The 26,687-nt window shown below is 53.9% G+C and overlaps 1 protein-coding gene across 4 annotated transcripts in view; it reads left to right on the forward strand.

Annotated features, from left to right (window-relative positions):
- ACTN1 (actinin alpha 1) overlaps nt 1–25,462 on the forward strand; it is a 98,321-nt gene extending 72,859 nt beyond the window's left edge. The window contains exons 9-22 of one of the 4 annotated variants that reach the window (XM_060004346.1): nt 6,051–6,143; nt 7,486–7,716; nt 9,355–9,502; nt 12,418–12,568; nt 13,027–13,135; nt 13,619–13,759; nt 14,595–14,777; nt 15,065–15,199; nt 16,264–16,443; nt 17,187–17,333; nt 18,295–18,375; nt 18,845–18,910; nt 20,133–20,291; nt 22,173–25,461. In XM_060004346.1, coding sequence (XP_059860329.1) covers nt 6,051–6,143; nt 7,486–7,716; nt 9,355–9,502; nt 12,418–12,568; nt 13,027–13,135; nt 13,619–13,759; nt 14,595–14,777; nt 15,065–15,199; nt 16,264–16,443; nt 17,187–17,333; nt 18,295–18,375; nt 18,845–18,910; nt 20,133–20,291; nt 22,173–22,331 — 1,983 coding nt within the window. In that variant the 3' untranslated portion in view covers nt 22,332–25,461. Of the gene's footprint in view, nt 1–6,050; nt 6,144–7,485; nt 7,717–9,354; nt 9,503–12,417; nt 12,569–13,026; nt 13,136–13,618; nt 13,760–14,594; nt 14,778–15,064; nt 15,200–16,263; nt 16,444–17,186; nt 17,334–18,294; nt 18,376–18,844; nt 18,911–20,132; nt 20,292–22,172 lie in introns of all 4 variants that reach the window. The other 3 variants (XM_060004348.1, XM_060004347.1, XM_060004349.1) reach the window with 3 other exon arrangements.
- The last annotated feature ends 1,225 nt before the right edge of the window (nt 25,463–26,687 follow it).

Raw genomic sequence — 26,687 nt, forward strand, 5'->3', positions numbered from 1 at the left:
TGTTGAGGCTATAGCTTTAACAGAGCAGCAGGCGTCCCTTACAGAGGCAGATCTGGGGAGGCGCCGCCTGTCTTCACCGACCTGTTCTGCAGAGGCGTCACGAAGCCCCCGCCTTTCTCCCGCTCACAGGCGTGGTTTAGCAAATCTGTCCACAGCCCTGTTGGGCCTTGGTGCCTTCTATATCTTGCTTGGGGCCCCCGTGCGGGGTCATTCTGCACAACCCCTTGGGGAGACGATGGGAAAGGGTGGGCTGCGGTGAACACTTCACGTGTCCTGACCCAGGTTTGCCCAGGGAGGCCTGAGGTTAAAGTCCAGTTGTGCAGGTTCTGCACTCCACAAAGGCATCATTCACACTGCAGACACTGAAGATTTGAATATTTTCATTAGCAGGCTTAGCTCGGGTGGCAGGCGCCCCTCCCCCAGGTCCCCTCACAGGCAGGACCCTAGAAGCACAACATCCAGGTCGCTATGACGACAGACCACAGGCTTGGCCCTCTCAGCTCTGGGCCTTGGAGCTGCCACATACTCAGGCAAATTTCCCACCCTCTGCATGGAGTCTGAGTGGCCTGTTTTGAAATGCATGATGGGGCGATGCTCCCGCCTCCCCAACCCTCTGCTCAGCCTTCCCCAGCCCCCCTCTCCCCACCCCTTTTTCCCCACCTCTTCCCTATCTCTCTCCCACCCCAGCCCCTTTCTCCTCCCATCATCTCATTTTCTCTTTCTGCCCATTCCCTCATTGTCCGTCTGTCTTGTGTGCTCTGTCCACCATGGCTGTTTGGGTTTGTTCTGCGCCGCTGCTGCCTACTTTCTTCTCTCAACCTCTTCTCCTTCTCTGTGCAGATATGTAGGCACGCTAAGGCCGGATGGGAAGGCCATGTGACCTAATGTTTCATGTCACTGCCACGCCTTCTCGGTGCGCAGAAGGTGAGCTCTCCCTCTGCCTTGCCCTCTCTCCCAGCGCCCTTTTGCCCATCTCTTCCATCCGCCCTGGATACTCCAGCCGCAGCCCCTTGGAACTGCAGCCCGTGGAATGAAAGGCAGGATTAGAAAAGCCCCCCTCCCCTTACCGCAACCCCAGCCCCTTGTAGGAGGGCAAGATGCTCTCTGAGCTTTGGCCAGGACACTTAAAGATGCCTGAGAACGCCAGCCTCTGGATGGCCTGCATCTCTGTCCCTACACTCTGGCATAATAGGTGCCACAAACGGGAGAGAAGCTTGCGGTCTCGGCTCCTCCCCTGGACTGAGCTGAGAGCCCTTATCCCAGGCGGCACAGTTCTTGGCTCTGCTTCCTGCCTATTCTCTTAAATATCCAGCACCTCCTCACGTCTCTCTCTCTCCCTCCATCTACTTAAGCAAGGCTACCCTCTCACATTACCCAGCAGCCAGGGCAGGGCGAAGTCTTCTGCCTTCCCCCCGGTGTCCAGTCCAGAGGCTCAGAGTCCTGCCTGATCCTTCCCAACCAGGCCTGCCAGGGACAGTGGTGCAGGTTGCATACTACCCAGGGGTGCCCTGTGTGCACCATCGACCATGAAGATTTGAATATTTTTTACAAAAATAATCTTGCAAATGGCAGTAAAAATGTCTTCTAACAGAATAAGTATGACAGTTTTGCAATAGAGGCGCCCCATGCCCTGCCTGGATGGGCACCCAAGACCTTCCTCACTTTCCTTCCAGGCCTCATGGGTACTGCCCGACAGGAAACAGCCCCGCCTGGAGGCTCCCCATCCTGGGTGTCCCAGCCTCCCCAGGAGGCCCAGCCCTTTCAGCCTCTTCTCTGGCCTGCCTCTTGCTGCTTCTTTCTCTTTGTCCCACCTCTGCTGCTGCTCTTTCTTGTCAGCTTCTTCTGGCCCCTCTTATACCCTACCTTTTAGGCAGGATGTGCGCACCATCTATCTACTTGCCTCACTGGGCCTCTAGCCCTGAGAACCGCACAGAGTCTTGCCTGCACCCAGGGCTAGGCTGAGCTCTCGGCCGTGGTCTTTCCCCTCTTTCCAGCTCTCCTTCCTCCTCCCCTGCTCCTGCAGGGTTCTCTCCTGGGCTTCATGCCCGTTGACACTGGCCTTCCCTGTCTCTGAAGCCTTCCCTGTGTCCTGGCTGGTGATGCTCGGAAGGGAGTGTGTGTGTGCGCGCGCGCGTGTGTGTGCAGAGTGTGTGAAGCAGCCTGCTTTTCTCCCTCCCAAATCTCATACCACCTCCCCCCATGCCCTATTCCCTCTCACTCATCCTTGTTGCAATCATTTCATGCTCCTTTTGTCCATACATGAGGACAAGGTCACCAGCTGGGGGGATGGGGTGGGGGGGTGGGGATGGGGGTGTGTTCCTCTCACGTCCTGGGTCAGGAGCCTTACCCAGAGTTGCCCCTCCCATCCCACTTCGAAGGAGTCAGGCAACTGCTTACAGCTCAGCAGGCTGGTGGGAGGGGAATCTTGCCCCTCTCCCGTGGAAGAAGGAGGAGTCTTTCAGACTCATAGACTCTTCTTGTCTTGACTGTCTCCGTGTCTGGAGCCAGTGGGGGAAAGTGTCCTTGAAACCCACGCCCAGTGCCCTGCATCCTCTTCACTGTCTTTCTCTTATCAAGCCTTGGGCGGTGGAACTAGAAAGACGGCCGAGTCTAATACATGCGTGCGTGCAGGTGTACACGTGTTTGTGTGCCTGTGTGGGTACTGCACTTGTACGGATGCCAGTGTGTGTGATGGACGCACCTAGTCAGATGAGGACCAACTCCTGTCTGACGCGTTGGTTTTGGTTCTCATCCTTTCTCAGCTTTCCTCTCCCCTCCTCTTCCCCTGGAGGGGTTTAGAATGGCTTGTGGCAACCAGCGTTTGTTTGTGTAGTTTGTTGCTTTAACATTCATGGCATATTGGGAACTGTTTCTGAGAAACAGCCTTTTGGGGCACGAACCGGACTTGCTGTAGGGGGTTCTGGATGCTTTTAGGAGTAGATGATGCTGTTCGCAGCCTTCCATTTGTCGCCAGCTGGTTGTGAATCTTCTAAGGGAAAGAAACCCCGTTCCTGCCCTCGAGGGATTCATGGTCCACCCGGGAAAGCTCTTAATAAACAAGCTCGTGATGCTGTGGCCTAACCCCTGCTCTGCGGCAGAGCTGAGCAGGGGAGGGGCGCTGCAGGGCTGCGGGGCGTGGAGGCTTCTCGAGCGGCAGACACTGGAGCTTGAGGCTCTTAAGGGTTGAGTGGTGGGGATCTGCAACTGAAAGGCTCAGGGAAGGTGGAGGAAGGTGGTCACAGCTTGTGCGACGCTCCATGGTGTGACGGTGCAGCCTCCAGAGGAGAGCACGTCCGTCCCGCTGCCTGGAGTGAGGACTGGGGGCAAAGCCAGAGTCGGTCGCTGGGGTCAGGGCTGAGCGCCGCGGGGTTGGCTCCCTTGTGTCTGGGGGCCTCGCTGGCAGGGACACCAGGGCAGGCAGCTGACTTGGGACATGGAGAAAGACTAGGCAGTGGGAAGCTGTGGGAGGAAGGCAATTCTAGCTAGATTTGGGAAATTTTTGACGACAAATGTCACAGATGAGATCTTCGTGGCACTCGCATGACTGTAGGTGGTGGGTGGCAGCGCCACGGCGCGTCATTTGGCCTCATGTGGCTGTTGGATGTCACCGGCATGGAGGCTGCTTCCTCTCCAGACTGTACCTGTACCAGCTAATTTGATGCTGATTAGTAGCGTGGCAGTTTGGCCTGGAATAGCTGAGGGTTTCATTTGAGGATAGCTAAGCGCTCCGGGGCTAATAATCCGTAACTTAGAAACAAATAACTCATATAAAACTAAGCACATTGTTTTGTATTACAGTGTATAACAATACACCTTAAAGTGGGTCATAAAAAACAAAAAAACAAACCATGGAAGGGTCAACACAAATTTCTTGTAATCTTTTCCTTTGGCACTTGGAAGTCGTCCTTTGGCCTGTTTCTATAAAATATTTTCTCAGCCCATTTGATGATATTTATAAAAAGTCCCCGGAGGCCCACCCGGGAACTCCCCTAGACTTCATCCAAAAGGAGCGCCCTTTGACCCTGGGGCCTCTGAGGGACGGCCAAGGCCCTTAAGGCCCGCGGGACATGCCTTCCAGAATCCCATGAGCACAGGCCTCAGTCCACCAAGTTCACAGATTGACACACAGATCAAAGCTTATGGCCTCTGAGCCCAGGATCTTGAGATGGCTCAGGAGGAGAACACGATGAAGGTGGGCTTGATCCATTCGCCATCACAGTGGCAGCTGCGTCTCGCCGACGATTAGGGGCTACCTGTGATCCTTACTTGCTTGGTCAGCACGTTGGGCTGGGGGCTTTGCAGCCACCCCACAGTCTTACATACATGTCAGCACACGGGAGAGCCCTGGCCTCCCCCGGGTCCCCTCCCCAGCCTTCAAGGGACGTGGCCCCGGTGACTCCAGGCAGATTCCTGGGGCAGCTTCATGGGGACATCAGCCCAGTTCCCATGACCCTGTTCGTTCCGGGGCCCCACATCTGGGACGGGCTCCAGGAAGGAATTTCTCTCCTTGTGGCCTCTTGGGATCCCCCACGGTTGCTTGTTGTTTCCTTAGAGGAAGGACGATCTGTCAGGAGTTCCTGATGGTCCTGTGAGAAGTGGCCTTGGCATCTCCAGGACAGAGTTAGGTTGGGGCGCAGTGGTGAGGATCTAAGGATTGACTGCTTGTCTCAGTTTCTTGAGACCTGGGACTCTCAGCTCGCCCTCTGGCCACGCCCACAGCTCTCCCACTGGAGGCCCACCCGCCCTGAAACCTCGCCCTGGAGGGTGCAGTGTCTTCGCTTGGAGCTTGGAAGAACCTTTATGGTGATCTCATCCTGCCCCCTCGCACACACACCTGGCAGTCACCCACGCATCACATGATTGGGTGGGCGTGTGTTCTATTTGCAGAGTTCTGCAATGAAAAAGCATTTACATCTTCTCAGTTGTTCCTTCCCAAGTCAAAGCACCGTCATTCTCAGGAACTTCTTGATGCCTGGCCTCAGTTTATCTTGCTGCAGTTGAAACCCGTTTTGTCTTGTTCATCAACCGGGCACAAGGTCCCATCTTTCTCCTCCTTAAACCTTTGCCATCTGCAGGGTCACCCTTCTCCAGGGCCCCAGGATGCTTGTCTGTTTGCTCATTGGCGTTATCTGCTGCCACCCTTAGGCCATCTTCCTATCACAGGACCCCCACAATGGCTTCAAGTTCCCCTCCCCTTGCAGCTGGGTTAGGATGTGTACAAGAACTGCATTCAAAGATCACCTGAGCAAAGTGGGTTTAGGAGCGCCTGGCCCCTGCCGGTGTCGGGTGCACAGTGCCCTCTAAGCGGGAGAAGCAGTGTCCCCTGGGGTTGCTGGGCCTTTTGTATCTGATTGCTGTTCAGTCCTGTTTAGTTCCTCTTGCCACCAAGGCCCACATCGGGTGTCTGCTGGCCCAGCACTCGGTGTGGAGTGTGTGCATAGCTTTCCCAGAGGTGCCCGTGCCTGCTTTCTGGACATCCTACCTGTGCTGGGTTGATCCTTAATTCCTGCAGCTTCTCTTAAAGTTCTTTGGGCTTTGGGCCAGGAGCCTAGAGAGATTCTGCAGGGGTCCTGAGAGGCCCCGCTCCTTATCAGCACCTTATTCTAGGACTCCCAGATTAGAATTCCTGCATCTCCAAGATGCTGGCAAAGCCAGTCTGAAAGCCTTGAGCCTTGGGAGTCCCAGGGTCTCCAGTTTGGAATTCCAGGATGGGCATGGATTTTCTCACCCCTCCACCTGAGCTGAGTATTTCGATTCTACCAGTCATTGGATTAGTTTCTTTCCAACATACATGTTGGATCTCAAACTTAGGCTCTTCTTCAGGGGCCCCCAGTTCAGCCGCTAAGGTCTCCGTCTGGGCTCACGTGATCTGTGGGACTCGGCCCGGGCTGGCAGAGAGGATGGCGAGGAGCCTGTGAATTCAGAGTCTTGGGAGGTGCCTTCCAACCGCGTGATCTGCAGGGGCGGGGGGAGACGTTGTCACCGCAGGCGTGTGCCAGGCGCTCCCGCTGTCGTGAGGCTGACCGTGTCCCTCTCTGTCTTGTTGCCAGGCCGAGACAGCCGCCAATCGCATCTGCAAGGTGCTGGCCGTCAACCAGGAGAATGAGCGCCTCATGGAAGACTACGAAAAGCTGGCCAGCGATGTGGGTTCCCTCTGGGTTCTCCCGGCCTGGCCCCAGCAAGGCCCCGCCACCCTGCCCTGAGAGACGAGGGGGCCCCAGAACCCGTACCTCCACATCTGTGCCCAGGCACAGTCCCAGGCTGGGTGTCATCCCTCATCCCCAGCAGTCCTCCTAGGGCGGCTTCGGCTCTGCTTCTGCTCTCCCAGAAAGCAGAGGGTGGGTCCGGGGCCAATCTGGGCTTTGGAGAGCCGAGTTCCAGGCTTTTTCTGTCACCGAGAGTAAGCCTGGGAAATCCCTTCACCTCTCTGGGTCTTGTTTTTTTTTTCACTTAACAAGTGAGAGCTGTGCTAAGGGACCTCGGAGGCCTTTCGAGACCAGTGAGTGTACTGTTGTGCTGGGGGTTTCGCTTGGACTAGAAAAGGAGTATGCGGTTCTCAGAGGATATGAACGGGGGAGAAATCAGTGCTGGCTCAGGCTAGCTTAGCAGCTGGGCCCACCCAGGGGACAGGAGGGGACAGGACTGGATCTGCTGTCCTGCCATTGGCTGCATTTGGGTTAGAGCTCCACTTGCTTCTTCCTTAGAAGAATTCAGCCCTCTGAACAGCTCAGCCCAGCCTCTCGGTAGATCAGATCTGCCGTCCAGCATAGTGACAACCCAAGTTCTGGTGCCCAGGTGCCTGGGTTTAATCCCTGTGCTACCATTCCACCTTGGTCACCTTGGCAAGTCACAGAACCTCACAGTGCCTTGGTTACCACCTCCGCCACCTGAGGCAGGATCACAGTACTTAACCCCATGACAACGTAGCTCTCGCCATCATTCAGATGAGTTAGTTCAGGCCACGTGCCTGGTACCCTGCAGGGGATCACGTCTTTCCTCTCATCACTTCCACTCCTCTTCCGTCACCTCATCGAGGAAAACAATCCCTGCCTGTGCCCCAGAGGCCAGCCTCTTCCTTTTTGAGTCAGGGACCCACATTCTAGAATCCTAGAAGGTCAGGTGGCAGGGGCCTCAGGGAATGAGTGTTCACACCTTCATGATAAGATGAGGAAACTGAGGCCCAGCCAGGTAGTAGACCTAGAAATAGAACTCGGGTCTCCTGCTCTTAGCTGAGCCATCTTGCCCCCAGGTCTCCCCTTGGCAGAGCAGGGAGGTTGAGTGATGCTGGCTGTGAGTTAACATACCCTAGCGGCCAGGCTTCATGAGGCCTTTGATTCTCAGAGGGAATGCCCTGGAACCCGGCCGAGTGGCCTGGGGGGGTAGTTGGGAAAGAGCGTGCCGTCAGGAGAGATGCCCCCCCAGCATCAGGAGGAGAGGGAGGCCAGTCCTTGCCCCCATCCCAGCATCCTCCCCTGCTACCTCCAGCTGCTGGAGTGGATCCGCCGCACCATCCCGTGGCTGGAGAACCGGGTACCCGAGAACACCATGCACGCCATGCAGCAGAAGCTGGAGGACTTCCGAGACTACCGGCGCCTGCACAAGCCGCCCAAGGTGCAGGAGAAGTGCCAGCTGGAGATCAACTTCAACACGCTGCAGACCAAGCTGCGGCTCAGCAACCGGCCCGCCTTCATGCCCTCCGAGGGCAGGATGGTCTCGGTGAGCGCCCGGGCTGCCCCCACCCTGAGCTGTGCTGGCTCACCATCAAATGCCGCATCGTGAGTGGGGCAGGGCGGGGGCGCGTGCTCTCTACCTGCCCACCCTGCTCCAGAGACCAGTTCTCCCTTCCAGGTGACCACCCAGTCTCCAGCCCACACTCAGCCATGTGGGGTTCCCTCCCTCCCCAGGAACAGAGCCCCTTCTCTCCTCACCATTCCGGGTCAGACTTGCCCTTCCAGACCCCTGAACATTCACTTGGATCTGCCCCCAGCACCTTCCTCCCTACCCCTCAGAAAAATCATCTTTGCAAACAAAATCCCTCTTGATATGTTGAACCAAACAGGGTATGATAGCAATAAGGTTAATTTTCACTTTAATGGAATCTTACTTAAAAATTGTTTTTATTACCTTAAGTAATTTTTTTGGTAGGATATTTCAAAGGTATAAATAAGCAAAATTCAGAAAATAGAAATTATTCATAATCTTACTACCCAGGATCAACTTAAAAGATGTTGGGGGGGAAAGAGATTCTTTTAGTCTCCGTAAATATAATTTTGAAGGGAATCCTAAAGCATGTTTTAATTAATGAGCTGCTTTAAAAGCAACAACAATATATTGTGACCAGGTTTCCATGTCATAAAATTTTCTTCATTTATGTCACTTTTTGTTATTCTTTCCTCTTTACCGTCTCCGCAGAATGTGAGAAATTTTATGAGCCAGGGAAACGTGTAAAAGAAAATTTAAAATTCAACAGGGTAGAGCTTTTGCCCTTTGCAATGGAGAGTTGATGAGGAGACATGAGCACATAAGGCAGGAATGGAAGGGACGGGGAGAAGCATGCAGACAGCATTGGAAAAGGAAGCAGGATCCTGGGGGGACTCTGGGGGACAGGGAAAAGGCTGTGACGTTGTACATGCAGTTTGGAAAACTGCATCCTTTTACAGGATGAATCAGCAGTTTTTAGATGGCCAGAGCTGCTGCTATCTGGAGGGTGCTCTGTGCTTTAAAGCCCCTCCTCTGGGTGGATGCAGTGTGGCCCCTGCCACATGGCAGGGACCTGGGTGGCACTTGAGCTGGGTCAGCCATCACTGCCCAGGGGTGCCCTTGTGCTAACTGTAGGGGATGGCCCTGGCAGTGGCTCCCTGTCTGAAGGCCTGTGGGTTTATGCTCAGTACCTGTCACTATCTCTGGGCAGCTCCTGGCTGGCTCACCGAGGCCAGGGTCCCTACAGGCTCCAGGCTATTATTGCCCAGGGCCCGGAGGCTGGGACCCATGAGTGGACCCAGAAATGTGGGAAGGCTGGGAGGCTCCCACACCTGTCTGCCTCGTTCAGTCTGTTGCTCTGTCTCCCTGGCTGGCCCTGTGAGCTCTGTGATTGCTCAGAATCCTGTCAGAAGCCAGTCCTGGAGCACAGAGGGCCTTGGGCTTTCTGCCCACTGAGCTGCACACCCAACACCCCATAGCTGGGCAGCCCCACTCTCTGTCCAGGAGGCCTGGTGCCCGGGAGCCCTGGGAAACACCGTGCAGGCTGGACGGGGATGGCTGAGATGGGGAGGAGGCTCCTCCTGGAAGGCACGGAGCAGCTCTGGGGTCTCGGGGGGCCAGGCGGGCTGACCCTGTGCCTCCCATCCTTAACAGGACATCAACAACGCATGGGGTTGCCTGGAGCAGGCAGAGAAGGGCTATGAGGAGTGGCTGCTGAATGAGATCCGGAGGCTGGAGCGGCTCGACCACCTGGCAGAGAAGTTCCGGCAGAAGGCCTCCATCCACGAGGCCTGGACGGATGGTAAGGCCAGCCTAGCCCCTGCCCCCGACTCCAAGGGTCTGGCTTTCATGCTGAACCACCAGCCACAACTCCTTTTTTTCTTGTTTTTTATTTGTTTTGTTTTGTCTCTTGCTAGTCCCTTGACATTAGGCAAGTTCATCAGCCTTTTGGTTGCCTCAGTTTTCTCATTTGTAAAGTGGGGACAATAATAGTACCAACCTCACAGGTTTATGAGGGTTAAATGTCTTAATACATTAGATGCACGGAAAAGAGTTCCTGGCATAGTACAATGCTATATATGTGTTAATTATTCCTGTCACTATAATGATTTTTTCTTCCCTGAATTAGGTTGGGGTTCAAACCCCGACATTGCCACCTTGAAGCAGTGTAACTTGGACCAGTGGTCTTGTTTCCTTGTCTATGACATGCAGGTGATGACGTACCCTCCCGGATTAGTTTCCTAGGGCTGCAATTTACCATAAACTGGGTGGTTGAACAGGACAGAAATGCATTCTCTCACAATTCAGGAGACGAGAAGTCCTAAAGTGAATTGTCATCAGGGTTGGCTCCTTCTGGAGGCTCTGAGGGGGAGGTTGTCCAATGCTTCCTCCCCACGTCTGGTGGTTGCTGGCAGGCCTCGGTGTTCCTTGCCTGGTGGCAGCATCACTCCAATCTCTGCCTCCATCACCACGTGGCTGCTTCTCTCTGGGTCTCTGTGACTCAGTCTGCCTTTCAGTTTCCTACTAAAGACACCAGTCATTGCATTTAGGGCCCGCCCTAATCCAGTATGACCTCATCTTAACTAATTACATCTGCAAAGACCCCATTTCCAAATAAGGTCAGATTCTGAGGTTCTGGGTTGGACATGCGTTTTGGGGGGACACTATTCAACTCAGCATACCTCCTCATGGGGTTGTTGTATGCTTACGCATCATAAGTGCATTTTATGCTTAGTCGGGTGCCTGGCCCGTGTAACATGCTCAGTAAATGGTAGCCCTTGATATCTTCCCTCCAATGCCTGCCCTTTTCCTGTTTCTGGCCTCCCACTGTAGTACCCTGGAGCCCTGGCCTTAGCACCTGTGTGTCTCCATCACTCTGACCTGGAGGTTCTTGGGGCCATGTCTGATGTCTGCTTGTTGGCAGCTAAGGTTAACTCCAAAGAGAGAAGATCATACCTGGAATGGTCTTTTCCTCAGAACCTGGGCTGGGGCTGGAGAGGGGGCCATGCCGCCGATCTCCTAGGGCCATGCAGCCTTTTTAGCTGGAGACCCTGGGGCAGACCAACGGGCCAGTGGAGCTCAGTGCCCTAAGACACCCCCACCCAGCTCTGTTGTGATCGTCAGACATTAGGCTGGAGACGAGTAGGGACGGCCACTTGGGGGTAGCGCGGCTTGGTTGGGGATAGGAGCGTGCCTGGCTCAGCAGAGGGGGTTTGCTGAGCTGTGTATACAGTGATACGAGGTTGCTGCCCCACATTCCACTGTGCACGTACGGAGCTGTTTATCCAAGCGTGCATGTGCGGAGTAGAAGGGGGATGGTGGAAATTGCACCTGTTCACCCACATGCTCCTATCGTGTCCTCTCCGGAGCCCAGGAACAGCTTGCCAAAAGGTACAGAGCAAGGATTGGCCCCGCCAGCTCGCCAGCCACCAGCAAGGTCATGAGAGGTGCTGGCATGCCTGTAGATGCCGGCACAGCAGTCTGGCTACACGTACTCACGCTTGACAGTGTTATTGCCCGCTTACCCGGGAATTCCATTTCTTGAGACTGTCTAAAAAATTAACCCTAAGCATGGCCGAAGTCACGTGTCTGGGATGTTTGCGATGAGACCATCTACAGTAGTGCAAGCTGAGGGCCCTGAACGCCCCATGGTAGGGCAAGAGTGGTTACGCCAGTGACGGTTCGGCCACGCGACAGAATGTTATGCAGCCGTCAGAGTGGCTCATGTAAAAGCCGCTGGAGCCAGAGGAGAAACTGATGACGTGCTGCTGAGTATTTTAAAAGCAGGAAACCTTATTTATATACACCTGATGGTGTATCCATATAAGGCAGGACTGAAAAGGAGTAGATAAGTAGGCTCATCTGTGATATTTTTCCCCTAAACTTGTCATATTATTATTCTGACAAAGAAAAAAGAGTAAAGAGAAGGAAAGAAGCTCTCACCTCACAGCCCAGCCTTTGTTTACTGAGAGGGGCTGAGCATCCCTGATGGGTGCAAACACAGGAGGTGGGAGTGCAGGCAAGGCCAGGTCAGCCCCTGCCCTGCAGCAGCTGCTTCCCAGGGTAGCTGATAACCATTGTCTAACAACAGTCTGGGGGGTCATTTCTCATCCCCTTTTTCTCCTGGGAAACAAAAATCCAAGAAATCCAAGTGTGCCTTGCCCCTATAAAGGGGGGGCAGTGCACCTGATGATGGGAGAAGGTTCTGGCCACTGATGGCTTATGTGCAGAGTGCACTGGACATGCTACCCACACTGAGCGTAATTGAGGGGAGGGGTCCCTGCCGGGCTGCTGGGGACCAGCAACTATAACTGGAGAAACTGGAGAAACTAAAGATGGAGTATCCCTGAGGGGCTTGGCTTGCTTTTCCCTGGTTATACCACAGGCATAGATCATCGTTTCCTGCTGTTTATAAAGTTCATGTTATGCCCTAACTTCCCCTCCTGGTCCGGCATAGCCTTTGTACATCACCACGCCCGATGGCCCTGACATACTGCATGGAAAGTGGTGACTTTCCCGCCCCTGCCCCATCGTGGATGGGTGTTCCGGTTGCATGTCTGCTTTCTCGGACTGCAGATAATTGATCATCGCATAGGGCACGCCTCCTCGGGAGGTAGCGGAAGTGGAGCTCCCGGGCCCTGAGGGGTGGGTAGTTGGGGTCAAGAAGGTGGGACCGCCCGGCTCTCGCCCAGCCTCGTGCCCTGTCTGTGACCCCAGGCAAAGAGGCCATGCTGCGACAGAAGGATTACGAGACGGCCACCCTCTCGGAGATCAAGGCCCTGCTCAAGAAGCACGAGGCCTTCGAGAGCGACCTGGCCGCCCACCAGGACCGCGTGGAGCAGATCGCCGCCATTGCGCAGGAGCTCAAGTAGGCCCGGCCCAGCGGGCACAGGGGCGCTGTGGGAGGTGGGGGCGTGGCCTGAAAAGTCATCAGTACGGAAGGCTAAGGACGTTCCCCCCAGGTGGGGAGTAGCCTGTGACCGTCCTGTCCCAGGCCTTCGGTCCTCACCTGTAGCTGGTGTGGGACCAGAGGACGACCAGGTCTTGGCTCCGAGCTCTCGGCTGGCCTTAGTGGCTTCCTGTCATTGGGCGTTTTCGCAGGGTTGGGGTGGGGGCCCTTGCAGAGGAGAACTGGCCTTCGCTGGTCTCCTGCCAGTGGTCTCCTGAAAGCCAAGGAGTTGAGAGTGGGAGGGGAGTCCTGGAAGGCCTTTACGAAGCGAGCACACCTGGCCTTCCAGTGCCACCAGCGCCCCAGCCCCAGGGAGAGGAGAGCAGGCCACCTGGGTCACCTGGGTCATCTGACTCCTCCTGCCTCCTCCCTCCCAGTGAGCTGGACTATTACGACTCACCCAGTGTCAACGCCCGGTGCCAAAGGATCTGTGACCAGTGGGACAATCTGGGGGCCCTAACCCAGAAGCGGAGGGAAGCTCTGGAGGTGAGGGCCCCGGAGGGAGGCGGAGGCCTGCCTTCAGCAACTCTCTTTGCTCTGGGCTGAGAGGCTCCACTGGGTTCCCCGGACCTTCCCCTGGCCTGGCCTGCCTGTGGAAGGCTCACATTGACCCTGGACTTGACCTCTGCCCTGATGGAGATGTCCTAATCATATCCCATCCTCCCGGTTTAGTGTACTCAGCCCCACCCCGGCTGTTTGAGAACTTTCTTGTTCTCCAAACCATACTCTCTGGGGCCCAGGCTGGGTGACTCAGTTGGGGAGTGGTCCGTACACCCCATATTAAGAACCAGCACCTCAGAGAGAGCCTGTTCTTTCTGTCTGAGTTAGTCTTGTGCTTCCAGACCTGAACCCCTTTGGGCTGGCCGGGAGGATCTCGAAGGCTGTTGGGAATAGGGATGGGGGGACGCGGTGATTCTGGACATGACTTTGCTAAACACCTCCCCACCTCCATGCCATTGGCACTCCCAGCGGACAGAAAAACTGCTGGAGACCATTGACCAGCTGTACTTGGAATATGCCAAGCGGGCCGCACCCTTCAACAACTGGATGGAGGGGGCCATGGAGGACCTGCAGGACACCTTCATCGTGCACACTATCGAGGAGATCCAGGTGTGCTGCCGCCCCACCCCCCCGCCCCCAGAGGCCGCTCCCCAGCTGCCCACGGCCCACACTCCTGCAGGACTGCCCCTGTAAGGAGAGGACTGAGGCTAGCACCCCCAGGATGTTATAGATTCGAAAGCTTTGCATTTTATTTATTTTGACTCAGTCATATATGCACATGGTATAAAATCTAAAAGCTAAAAAGCCTAAGCAATGAGTTCCCTTCCTTGTCCCCCAGCCCCGAGTGCCCCTCCCCAGAGGTGAGCAGTGTGACCACATGGTCTCTGCATAGGCAAGCACATTTATTTATCAACATGTTCTTCTCCACGCCCCTTTTTTTATGCAAAAAGTTTATTCTATACTGTATCCTGAGCCTTATATTTTTAACCTAACAATTATCTAGGAGCCCATTTCATAGCAATAAGCTGTTCTTTTGTACAGCTGCAGAGTGTCAGACGAAAAAGGTTTTGCAAAGTGCTGAGGAACGTGTGTTGGGGGAGGTCACCCGAGGAGCAGACCTGGAGCACCCCTTGTCCCTGACCTGACTGTGGGGTGGTGAGCGCCCCCCGGGGGGTTGCTGCTGACTTCACCAGTCCTGAGCGTGAAGCTGTCGGCACCTTCCCGTGGCCAGCCCGGCCGTCCTGGGGCTCCGCCGCGAGAGCCCCGGCTTGATACCGCTGCGCCTCCCAGCTGGTGTGCGGCCGGCCTCCGGTGGCCCCTCCACCCACCTCTACCCTGGGGCCTGCAGGTCTCCCTGGTCTCCTCTTGCCCACGGGAGGCACCAGTGAGTGGGAAGGACTTCCCTCCCAGTCACTGCTTCTCCTGCATGCCCGTCTATGTCCAGGGACTGACCACAGCCCATGAGCAGTTCAAGGCCACCCTCCCCGATGCTGACAAGGAGCGCCTGGCCATCCTAGGCATCCACAACGAGGTGTCCAAGATTGTCCAGACCTACCACGTCAACATGGCGGGCACCAACCCCTACACAACCATCACGCCTCAGGAGATCAACGGCAAATGGGACCACGTGAGTCCAAGGGCCGGGTGGGGTGTTGGCGGAGCCACTGTAAGTTTCAGAGGGGCGGGGATGTTTGTGTGTGTTGTTGATTTTCACTGACTTTTCATTGATTTCATTGTCACATAGTAAGTGCTCAGTATCTGTCAAGTGAATGAACGGCTGAATTTCTAGAACAGGCCAATGTGTTCACTCTATTACCGACTGGCCCCTTCCCTTCACGGCTCTTCCATTTCCTCTTCTGAAGTGGGGGCAGATGGCCGGCCCATCCCAGTGTCCCATGATTGTTCCTGCCCCAGGTACGGCAGCTGGTGCCTCGGAGGGACCAGGCTCTGATGGAGGAGCACGCCCGCCAGCAGCATAACGAGAGGCTACGCAAGCAGTTTGCGGCCCAGGCCAACGTCATCGGGCCCTGGATCCAGACCAAGATGGAGGTGGGGCCCATCGTGGGAAGCAGGGAGAGGGTTTCCACCCTTCCCAGCACCATCCCAGCCATTCAGGCTTGCCCTGTCTTCTCTGGGATGGGACCTGTGGGGACTGTGGAGTCTGGGCTGCTGCCCTGCGGGTGGGGGTGGAGTCTATGCGAAGAAGGCCTGTGGGGTGATTCCGGTGTCTGGTTTGAGAGCAAAGACCCACACAGGGACACCACTAAGTCCTTCCCACAGAAGGAGCGGTGCCTAGGCGACTGACTCCGCTTGCCCTCTGGCTTATGTGGCTGACCAGGTCTCCCTTCCTCCTGAGTCGTGAGCTTGGTCAGACAGGGTGATCTCCCCAGAGAGAGAACCAAGCTTTGGGCAAGCGTGGAATGTTTTGCTGAATTGTGGGGCCAGGTATGGGGGTGATGTAGATAAGGAAGGGACACTGTGTGGGTTAGAGCATGGTGTCCCTCTGAGCTCCTCGAGGGCGGAGACCACGTCGAGTTCATGTTCGAGTCTTCCCTGCATCCCCCCCCCCCACCTGCTTTATTAGCGCAGTGTGCGTAGTAGGTGCTCGGGATATATGTGCTGAGTTGAACTGAGCGCACAGAAGGTGCTTTTACAAGCAAGGTGTGCTTACATGGATGAAAGACTGCCAGAAACGGGCACTAGTCCTGGACCACGGGGACAGGTGGGATTGAGGTGGGCAAGGCAGGTATCCTAGGAACAGAACAGCAGGAGCACGGCCATTGAGAAGGTAGGTGAGGTGCGCTGAGTCTGTGAGGGACCCAGCTCAGTGGGAGAGCGCCTGAGATGGACAGTAGCCGGGATTAGGCTTGAAAAGGGAGTTGGAGCAGAGGAGTGAACATTTACGTTAGCAACTGACCTCGCATCCCCTTCCTGAGGCTCAGAAGTGCCCGAGAGACAGGAGATATTCAGCCGGTGATAACATTATCCTTTATGATGCTGTTTCCATGCCAAGAATCATCTGAGGGGTTGGTCAATGACCTGGGGGCCCCAATCTCCACCCCAGGGGCCCAGAGTGGGGCGGTCTGACAAGGGCCTCCTTCCCGGGTGAGCAGGAGATTGGGAGGATCTCCATTGAGATGCATGGGACCCTGGAGGACCAGCTCAGCCACCTGCGGCAATACGAGAAGAGCATCGTCAACTACAAGCCCAAGATCGACCAGCTGGAGGGCGACCACCAGCTCATCCAGGAAGCACTCATCTTCGACAACAAGCACACCAACTACACCATGGAGGTGGGTGGCACCAGCCTTGCTTCTCCAGAGAGGGACCCCCAGATCCCCTTCTGTTTCACCATCCTGGGCTGGGGTAGTGGTGGGGGGTTACCCATCATCCAAGCAAACTGGCCATAGTAGGATAAACTCTGGCTTTTAAGTGAGGGGCTACTCGCTTCTCCTCACTCCTGGAGCTCCGGGTCTTCCGTCCTCAGTGCCTTCTGAATTTCCCGAGGAGCTTGTTGAGAATGCAGATTTCCAGGCCCCGTCTCCAGAATTTGATTCACTAGGTCTGGAATGGGGCTCAGGAATCTAAATTTTTAACAGACAGCCTGGTGATTCTGAGACTGGTGGTCTCCAAACACTGGCTTGCCATCTGCTTTCTAAATGACCTACTTGTTTTGACCGTGAAGGCATGTGTGTGAGGTTATGGAGTTGGATATGCAGGGAATTACCCACTTTTTTGTCCTTTAGTTTTTCCTGCTGCCAACTTCGCCCTCCTTCCTGACCTGACCACACTGGTCCTTCTGGTCTCTGCCATCCCGGGCAGGGGCCACCGCCCTCCTGTGCTTCCCCCTTCATCATCAGGGTCCTCTGTGCTGGTGGTTGTCCTTGTCCTGGCTCCCCTGCCCTCTGGTGACACTGTAAATCTGGACAGAAGGCCTGGTTCGATTGCTTTGGCCATTTTGATGGTCAGGGGAAGGAGCAGGCAGGGGTGGCCCAGGCCTGGGACCCCTTTGCTGACAGGCCCTGCCCACCCCCAGCACATCCGCGTGGGCTGGGAGCAGCTGCTCACCACCATCGCCAGGACCATCAACGAGGTGGAGAACCAGATCCTGACCAGGGATGCCAAGGGCATCAGCCAGGAGCAGATGAACGAGTTCCGGGCTTCCTTCAACCACTTTGACCGGGTGAGCCCCGCCCCCTGCACTCGCTTAGGGCAGCCCCAGCCCCTCCTGCCCCAGGGCCCTGGAGGGCACTGCCCAGCACGTGGGCCTGCTTCCTGGGCAAGTAGGGGAGGTGGGTGGCCGGGAGGAACTGCTGTCAGCCTGCCCTGACTCTGCGCCGCGAGTCTTCGAAGCTGTCCTGGTGTCCCATGAGCTTCCCCGCTTTCCTGGAGAGAGTGCTCGCACTGTGAGCTAAGGAGAGAGCCTTTGACCCCTGACCCTTGGTCTCCTGCGACCAGGAGTCAACCCCCGGGAGCCAGGCTGCCATCGCCTCAAAGGAAGGCCTGCTGTCCCCTGGCTGTGGGGACCATCCCTTGCTTCTGCCTCAGGACAGAGCAGGGGCTCCCTCCTCCCCGCCCCCCCGCCCCGGTGTAGCCTTTGGGACACTCTGCGGGGCTGTCAGAGCTGTCAGTCCTGGGTTCTCCTCCTCGCTCTGGGACAGGACAGTTCTGCGTGGGCTGCCCCTCCCAGTGCCCTGGGGCTTTGCGGTGGCCACAGGGGGTGGGAGCATGGTCTTAGGTGCTGCCCACCCCCCCTGCCTGCTTCACTGCCCTCCAGGCACCTGGGTGGGTGGAACCCTCCTGGAAACCCCGGTCTGGGCAGCAGGGCTGGAGGTGGGCTGGGCACTCGTGAGGCAGCTGCTTACCCCTGTGGCTCACCGTGCTCCCCTGTGGCCTGCCTTCCGGAGCAGGGCTGAGTGTGCCAGGGAGAGGGCCCCTGGGCCTCGTCTGTGTGTCTAACCGTGTGCACTTTTATTTCCCCTCCTCCCCCGACCCTCCACCCTCCGCCCTCCCCATCCGCATGCCTTTGTCCCTGTGTCTCCCCACACTCGCTACCCTCCACCGGGGCATGGCCCACCCCTCCCCTCACGGCCTCCACCTCCCTGGCACCGCATGGCTCGCTGGCTGGCGCACGGCGGCCCCAGGATCACTCCGGCACGCTGGGTCCCGAGGAGTTCAAAGCCTGCCTCATCAGCTTGGGTTATGATATTGGCAACGACCCCCAGGTACTCGCCTCCTGCATGGAGCACGCTCAGGGGTGGCGTCCGGGGCGAGAAATAATGCGTTTCTCCTTTTTCTTTTCTCTCTCTGTCTGGATCTCCCTGTCTCCCCTTCCCTGTGGGCCGCGGGGCTCGTCTTCTCCTGCTGTCCCCCCCGGCCCGTGTCGGGCTCCTCCCCCCACTACTCCGACCTCTGCCCTCGGTTGTCTTTCGTGGGAACCTGCTCGGTGCCCACCTTCCTCTCTCCTCGCCGCTCTCCATCCTGTGGACGGATATTTGCATCTCCCTGCTCTGTCTTCCTCCTTCCTGTGGACTTTTCCCCCGATGTGTATTTGCATCTGCTCCTCCTACGTTCCTGTCCCCTTCCTGACCCCCAAACCGTACACCTCGACCTCCCCTCTGGCCACCTGGGCCATGTCTTCCTGGCCCTCGGCCGGCCCTTCCTCCTTGTGTCTCGGTGCCACTGGCCCCACAGAAGAAGACAGGCATGATGGACACGGATGATTTCCGCGCCTGCCTTATCTCCATGGGTTACAACATGGTAATGTAAACCCCACTCTCTGGCCAGGGGCAGCCAGCTGACTCGAGAGGCCGAGTCCTGGCCGTGGCGGGCTGGAGGCCCTCAGGCTCAGGGCGCCCTCCCCAGAGGGGCCTCAAGATTCTGGTCCATGGGGAAGATGGTGCCCTGAAGGCTGAGCCCAGCCGCAGGGCCTGTGTGTGTCCCAGAGACCTGGCCTTCTCGCCTCTCTCTGCTGGTTTATCTTTTGATATTTACAGTGGACGTGGGCCTTTTCTCTCCCACTGTGGATGGTGGGGCTGACCCCAAGGCTGCCGGGAAGGACTGGTGGTGGGCACTCTGGGTGGGGCTTGGTCCTGCTTCATCTCACATGAGGCGTGGAGGTTTCCATCTCTGCCCGTGTGATGGCTCCAGCCAGGCCTGCTGCCCCTTTGCCGTTTCCTCAAGCCCCTCCCCAACCTTCTCAGCTGCCAGCCCTCGTGCCGGCCTTCTGAGTGGGACAGGGGCCTCAGCCAGGCAGCCCGGCGACGCCTGGGCTGTGGTGCAGAGTGCAGAGCCCATGGGCTGCCCAGCAGAGGGGCAGGGGCACGGGCTTTAGAAACAGGGAATCCAGGAATAAATCCCAGCTCTGCCATCACCAGCTTGGGGGCCCAGATAAGGTGAGGGGAGCCCTGCCCTACTGTTGTAATGGTTAAGTGAAGGAACTCACGTGAGTGCTGTGCCCATGTCTGACACATAGAAAGTACAGTGTGGTGGAGGCAGACCACCCAAGTTCAAGTCTCAGCTCTTCTACCTACTGGCTGTGTGACCTTGGGCAAGTCACTAAGCCTATCTGGGCCTTAGGTTTCTCATCTGGGAACCTGATGGAAATAATAAAATAAATACCTACCTCATATGGTTGTGAGGAGGGTTAAATGAATTATACACAGCACTTAGAATAGTGCCTGGTATATAGTATATGCTATGGGAGTGTTAGCCGTTGCTGTCATTAATTATTATTAGCGTTATCATTTTTGCTCCAAGAGGAATCAGGGCATCCGTAGAGGGTGGGAAGCCTGAACTGGGTCTTCACTATTGGGTATTATGTTCCTATCATGCTCTCAAGACAACCCAGGTTAGGTCAGGGGTCTGCTTTGCCCTCTCTAATAGCCTCAGGCTACTCCGAGCCCGCAGGGGCTTGAGGTCCATAGAGAGAGGAGACCGTGGCTGAGAGGATGACAGGCCTGGGATTGGCTCTTCCCTCCAGGGAGAGGCAGAATTTGCCCGCATCATGAGCATTGTGGACCCCAACCGCCTAGGGGTAGTGACGTTCCAGGCCTTCATCGACTTTATGTCCCGTGAGACGGCTGACACAGATACAGCAGACCAAGTCATGGCTTCCTTCAAGATCCTGGCCGGGGATAAGGTGGGTCTGCTGTGGTGTGGGCACCATGCTGGGGCGGACTGACCTGGAGGGGTGGTCGTGAGCACCTCCACTGCTCCTCCTTCCCCCCCCCACCCCCGGGCCTCCTTGCTGTCACCTCTACCCATTTCTGTAATGTCTTGGGATCAGCTAAGGCATTAGGACACAGCGTTAGCTTAAGGGGGTCCCCTGCCAGGGACACTGCATGTCATACTTGTGATGAGATACTGGTGACGAAATGATGGGTGATGGAGGGCAGTCCAGTCAGGTGGAGTGTGTGAGTGGGTGATGGAAGGTCCATCTGGGAACTTGGACTTCGCCCCTATATCATTCTGGGCACAAGGTATGGCATATAGGTAGGGAGCAGGAAGGAAGCGTGTGTCTCATTTTTCTACCCTGAGCAGCAGTCAGCTTCAATTTTCCAAATCTCCCAAGTTCCCTGCAGTGCACTGCTTGACAGTGGAAACGTGGGAGCATCCAGGGGAATTTGGGGGCAGAGACATCTAGAGGCCAGATTCCCTTTCTGAAAAATTCACAGGATAATCCTTATGTCATCCTTCCTTAGCCAATAGGGAGTATAGTTTCTGCAATGTTTTAATCTATATGGAAATAAAGACTCAACCCACAAAGTGGTTCCTAAAGGTCTGACTTAAGTTCGAGGACAGCGTGTTAGAGTCAGCACTTTGGAGCTGGAAGGACCCTGAGAAGCCGCCTCCTTGAAGGGACTCATTTTGTAGAGGAGGTCTCCGGGGCCCAGAAAGGGACCTGGTCTTCTGACTTTTGAAGTGACCTGAGGGCCAGCCCCTCCCTCCTTCAGACTGGCTCCTGGGGGCTCTGGCAGAAGTAGGGCATAGGACGGGGTCCCGCCTTGTGGGTCAGAGCCCCTGAGTGGAGCCTCAAGCTCCCAAAAGAAGTAGCTTCCAAGTAGCCTTTCATGGGCGAGCCCAAGGCGGGGAGAAAGCAGAGACCCAGACTGGGAGCCAGGCCAGGTGGGGTCAGGTCCAAATTTCGCAAACACGGTTCGGATAGCTGTCTGTGGCGATGATGCTATCTGATGATGATTGATGCTCATGTAATTTGCAGGAGTTGGGTGATGTCCTCGGAGCCCAGCTGAGTGGGTGTGGGGGGCCCTACTCTGTCCCACCAGATACGGTGCTGCTGATCCTGCCTGTGGCCGGGGCGGGCTAGAGCGATACGTGGAAAGATTACAGGTGCAGTTAGCACTTCCAGTTAGCTTGGAAACCGCCTCAAGTAGTTATAGAAGTGGAAAACTTATAAGGGGACTTAAATACACACACACGCACACACACACACACATATATGGTTATATATGTGTATATGTATATATATCATATGTATTTATATACATACACATACACATATATGTGCAGTATACATGTGTGTACACACATATGTTATATGTATATATCGTACATATTTATATACACACATATGTATATGGTTATATATGTATATATATCATATATTTATATGCACACATGTATATGGTTATATGTTTGTATATGTATATATATCATATTTATATACACACATGTATACGGTTATATATGTGTATATGTATATATGTCGTATATATTTATTACACATGTATATGGTTATATTTGTGTATATGTATGTATATCGTATATATTTATATACATACACATATATACATACATATGAATGTGTAATACACGTGTGCGTGTGTGTTTATACACAACACACACACACGTATTTCTATATCCAGAAGTATGAGGACAGGGCCAGAACGGGGATGGAACAGGGTACCTAATGTCACGAGTGAGGTTTACGGCCTCTGGCCTTTGCGGCCGCTTTGCTTTATGGCCGCCCTGACCCGCCGTCCTCACCGCGCTCTCTTCGCAGAACTACATCACTGTGGACGAGCTGCGCCGTGAGCTGCCGCCTGACCAGGCTGAGTACTGCATCGCGCGAATGGCCCCCTACACCGGCCCCGACGCCGTGCCAGGTGCTCTGGACTACATGTCCTTCTCCACGGCGCTGTACGGCGAGAGTGACCTCTAACCCCCTCCTGCCGGCCCACGCCCTTGCCCCCGTCCGCCATGCGCGCCCAGCCCTGCGCCTCAGCTGTCCCCCCTCTCCCGCCCAGGTTTGGTTCGCGCTCCGCCTCCAAAGGGGCGAGCTGGACCCAAGTGGCATCGAGCCTCCCAGACCGCGAAGTGACAGTTTACAAAATTATTTTCTGCAAAAAAGAAAAAAAGTTACGTTAGAAAAAGTAAAAAACCACATATTTTATTATAGAAAAAGTATTTTTTTCTCCACCAGACTTAAATGGAAAAGAGGAAAAATTAACTATTTGCACCGAAATGTTTTGTTTTGTTGTGACATAGGAAAATAACCAAGCACAATGTTATATCCATCCTTTTTATCGATTTTTTTTTTCTATCTGTACCATCTGCTGTATTCATATCTCCAATCTCATGTCCACCTTGATGTGGAGTGGGGGGGTGAGGGTAGGGGATAATCTTGTCAAAGGCACATTGGTGCATGTGTGTTTGCTAGCTCACCTGTCCATGAAAATATTTTATGATATTAAAGAAAATCTTTTGAAATGGCTGTTTTTTTAAGGAAGAGAATTTATGTGGCTTGTCTTCTCATTTTTAAGTCCAGAGGTGTAATTAGCCTATTTATAAGCACACACTTTTTTTTTTTTTTTTAATATTGCTCATTAAAAATGGTCAGGGGCTTCCCTGGTGGCGCAGTGGTTGAGAGTCCGCCTGCCGATGCAGGGGACACGGGTTCATGCCCTGGTCCGGGAGGATCCCACATGCCGTGGAGTGGCTGGGCCCGTGAGCCATGGCCGCTGAGCCTGCGCGTCCGGAGCCTGTGCTCCACGACGGGAGAGGCCACAACAGTGAGAGGCCCGCGTACCGCAAAAAAAAAAAAAAAAAAGGTCAGGACAGGGGCTTCCCTGATGGGGCAGTGATTAAGAATCCGCCTGCCAATACAGGGGACACGGTTCGATCCCTGGTTGGGGAAGATCCCACAGGCCGCAGAGCAGCTAAGCCCGTGCGCCACAACTACTGAGCCTGCGCTCTAGAGCCCCCGAGCCACAACTACTGATGCCCGCACGCCTAGAACCCCTGCTCCGCAATAAGAGAAGCCACTGCAATGAGAAGCCCGCGCACTGCAGCAAAGAGTAGCCCCCGCTCGCCGCAACTAGAGAAAGCCCGCACGCAGCAACGAAGACCCAAGACCCTCGCGGCCAAAAATAAAATAAATTAATTAATTATTTTTAAAAAGCAACACTAAAAAAAAAACGGTCAGGAGAAAATTGGCAAGCGTGGACCACTTTGATGCTGCTTGGCACACACCATATTAAAGCAACAGCACTCCCATGTCAGCTCTTTGCTTGCTCCTTGCTTACTGTTTTACAGAAGTGTGTGTGGGGTCGATGGTGTGGGGGCACCTGGACCACCCCTAATATGCTCTTGACCTTGGCGCATTCCATCTTCTTACACTTCAGTTTCGTTTTTAAAAGGAGAAGGTCGTTTCCTCACGAGGTTCCTATGAGTTAAAAGTAGACTCTACCTTCATTTGTCTCCCACAGCATCAAACAGCTCTGTAACATCTATATGCCCCCCTTCCTTTTATTTTTGTCACAGGGGACACATTCTCAGAGGCATCTCGTCCCTTGCTATTCAGACTGTTCCGCAGACGGCCGCTGTCCAGCATCACCTGGAGCTTGTTGGAAATGCAGGCTCTCAGGCCCCACCCCAGACCTTCCTGAATCAGAATCTGCCTTATAACAAGGTCCCCGGGACATCTGTTTGCACTTCTGTAGCTTCTTCTGTTTTTTTCCCTTACCTGTGTTTCCTCCTCGAGGTTATCAGGCAATGAAGACTGCCGATAATGGTACCAGTAATAGTATCAGTGCAGTGATTTACAGAAATGTAACTTAGCAATGGAAGCTAAAGGTCTGTGTTCCAGTTCTGGCTGTGTCTAGGAGCAAAAGTTTGGTGTAGTGGTTACAGGGAGTTGGGTCTGTGGAGTCTGACTGCCAGTGTTTAAATTCATGACTGCCATTTACAAAATGGTTAACTGTGCATTACAGTTCCCTTATCTGTTAACAGGGAATAATAGTGCTGTTGGAAAGTTGATGCTGTAATACACAGAGCTCCTAAAATATTAGTGCATATAAATGTTAGCTGTCAATCTTATTTTAAGTTTCAAGGGATTCGCTTGAAGGATCTCTTAAAAAGAGAACCCTCAACGTGGTATGTCCCCTCATATAAGAGGACTAAGCCTAAATCAGAACTTACTGAACTGGAGCCAAAGATAAGTTCTTCAGTGTGAGGCCCTCTTGTTTAGGAATTAGTTCTATGAGTTTCTGGAACACCCCTGCCCTGGGAAAGAGGCAAGGCTGCTCAGGAGAAAAGACATGGGGAGAGAGGTTGGCTTTTGCTTTGGTAAACATTCCTATAGGTTTTACCACTGGCTGGTAAGCCAGTAAATGCTCAAGGTGGGTCTGCTCTGACTGCAGCTCTGTGGGGAAAACTGTGGAAAAAGGCCAGAGCCTGCCCTCAAAGTCTTTGGAGAGAGGCCGATAAGCAAGATACGTTGTTCTAGGTATTTACATGCAAGTCTACCCAAGGGCAAGGTGGTATAGGAGTTGAGGAGAGGGAAACTGTTCCAACCAGAAAGTTTCCTAAACTCGGGGTGTAAGTTCTTTAATAAGCTTCAATTCCAGGGACTTCCTGGTTAAGACTCCATGCTCCCACTGCAGGGGATGTGGGTTCAATCCCACATGCCATGTGGCGTGGCCAAAATATTTTTTTTTAAAAAAGCTTCAATTTCCAGAGATACGATCCATTTTTGAAAGAATGTGTGAGTCATTTGAATGAAGTGTGTTTACAGAGTTATTCCACAGCCTTCAAGAGTTTGAGTTTCTCAGTGTTCAAGGGTGCTTGTATGTGTGCAAATGACTATAATTAAATTAATTTTCAATCTGTTAAAGAAGTAAAATCTTAAAAATTGATTTCTTAAGCTTTTAAGGTCATCATGGACATCTTGTTTTATTGATAATGTAATTTTTCTGTAAAAATAAAAACGCTCTTGTCCTAATCATTCATACATTTAACAGATTTAATCCCCCCAAACAACCCCACTTGCAAATTTCATTAAATTCCTTTAAATATTTTAAATGTATTTATAAGTTTTAGTAATTCTTTCCAGGACATCAGACTCCCAACCCAGGAAGATTCAAATCCAAGCGGCAAAGTTTCACTCAGCACAAAGCAGTTGAAATATTATAAATGTAGTAAGTCACGTTCTCTGGAGCAGTTCAAAGCTGTTTACTAACAATTCTCTTACACCTCCAGAATTAAAATCACACGTCTCATTTCAGTTATACATTTCAGATGAAAAACCACAAAGCTAATATGTGTCAGGTTCTCTGCTGTGTTCAGTCACCTTAAATTAACCCACTGGTTGTCATGATGCTTACAAACTGCTGAACACCTCCAAAGTATTAGTACTAAGAGTTTGATTTACTTCATCTGTTGTAAATGTCTGAATAGGCAATTTCAAGTCCCTTTACTACTCATTGCTGGCTTTTGGGGTCAAAGGTTCAGGTGATAACATGTACATCTAGGAAAATACCATTAAGAGGAGTCCTCTTCTAGGGGCTTCCCTGGTGGCGCAGTGGTTGAGAATCTGCCTGCTAATGTAGGGGACACGGGTTCGAGCCCTGGTCTGGGAGGATCCCACATGCTGCGGAGCAACTAGGCCCGTGAGCCACAACTACTGAGCCTGCGTGTCTGGAGCCTGTGCTCCGCAACAAGAGAGGCCTGTGCACCGCGATGAAGAGTGGCCCCCGCTTGCCACAACTAGAGAAAGCCCACGCACAGAAACGAAGACCCAACACAGCAAAAATAAATAAATTAATTAATAAACTCCTACCCCCAACATCTTAAAAAAAAAGGAAAAAAAATTAAACAAAAGAGGAGTCCTCTTCTAGTCTTTGAACTCTGTGGTGGACTGAATAACGGTCCCCACAAGATGTCCATGTCCTAATCCCTGGGACCTGTGACCGTGTTACTTTACATGGCAAATGGGACTTCGCAGAGGGTAATTGAGTTAAGGTACTTAATGGGGAGGTTATTCTGGATTATCTGGTTGGGCTCTTACTAAGAGGGAGCCAGGCCAGCAATGTCAGAAGATGTGATGTTGGAGGTGGAGGTTGGAATGACATGAGGCCACAAGCCAAGGAAGGCACTGTCCTCTAGAAGCTGGAACAGGCAAGGAGATGAACTCTCCCCTAGAGCCTCCAGAGGGAATGCAACCCTGCTGGCCCATTTTGGGTTTCTGAACTGTAAGATAATAAATTCATATTTTAAGCCACTACATTTGTGGTAATTT

Source organism: Delphinus delphis, chromosome 2 (genome assembly GCF_949987515.2).
Source record: "Delphinus delphis chromosome 2, mDelDel1.2, whole genome shotgun sequence".
In the NCBI taxonomy this organism is placed as follows: domain Eukaryota; kingdom Metazoa; phylum Chordata; class Mammalia; order Artiodactyla; family Delphinidae; genus Delphinus; species Delphinus delphis.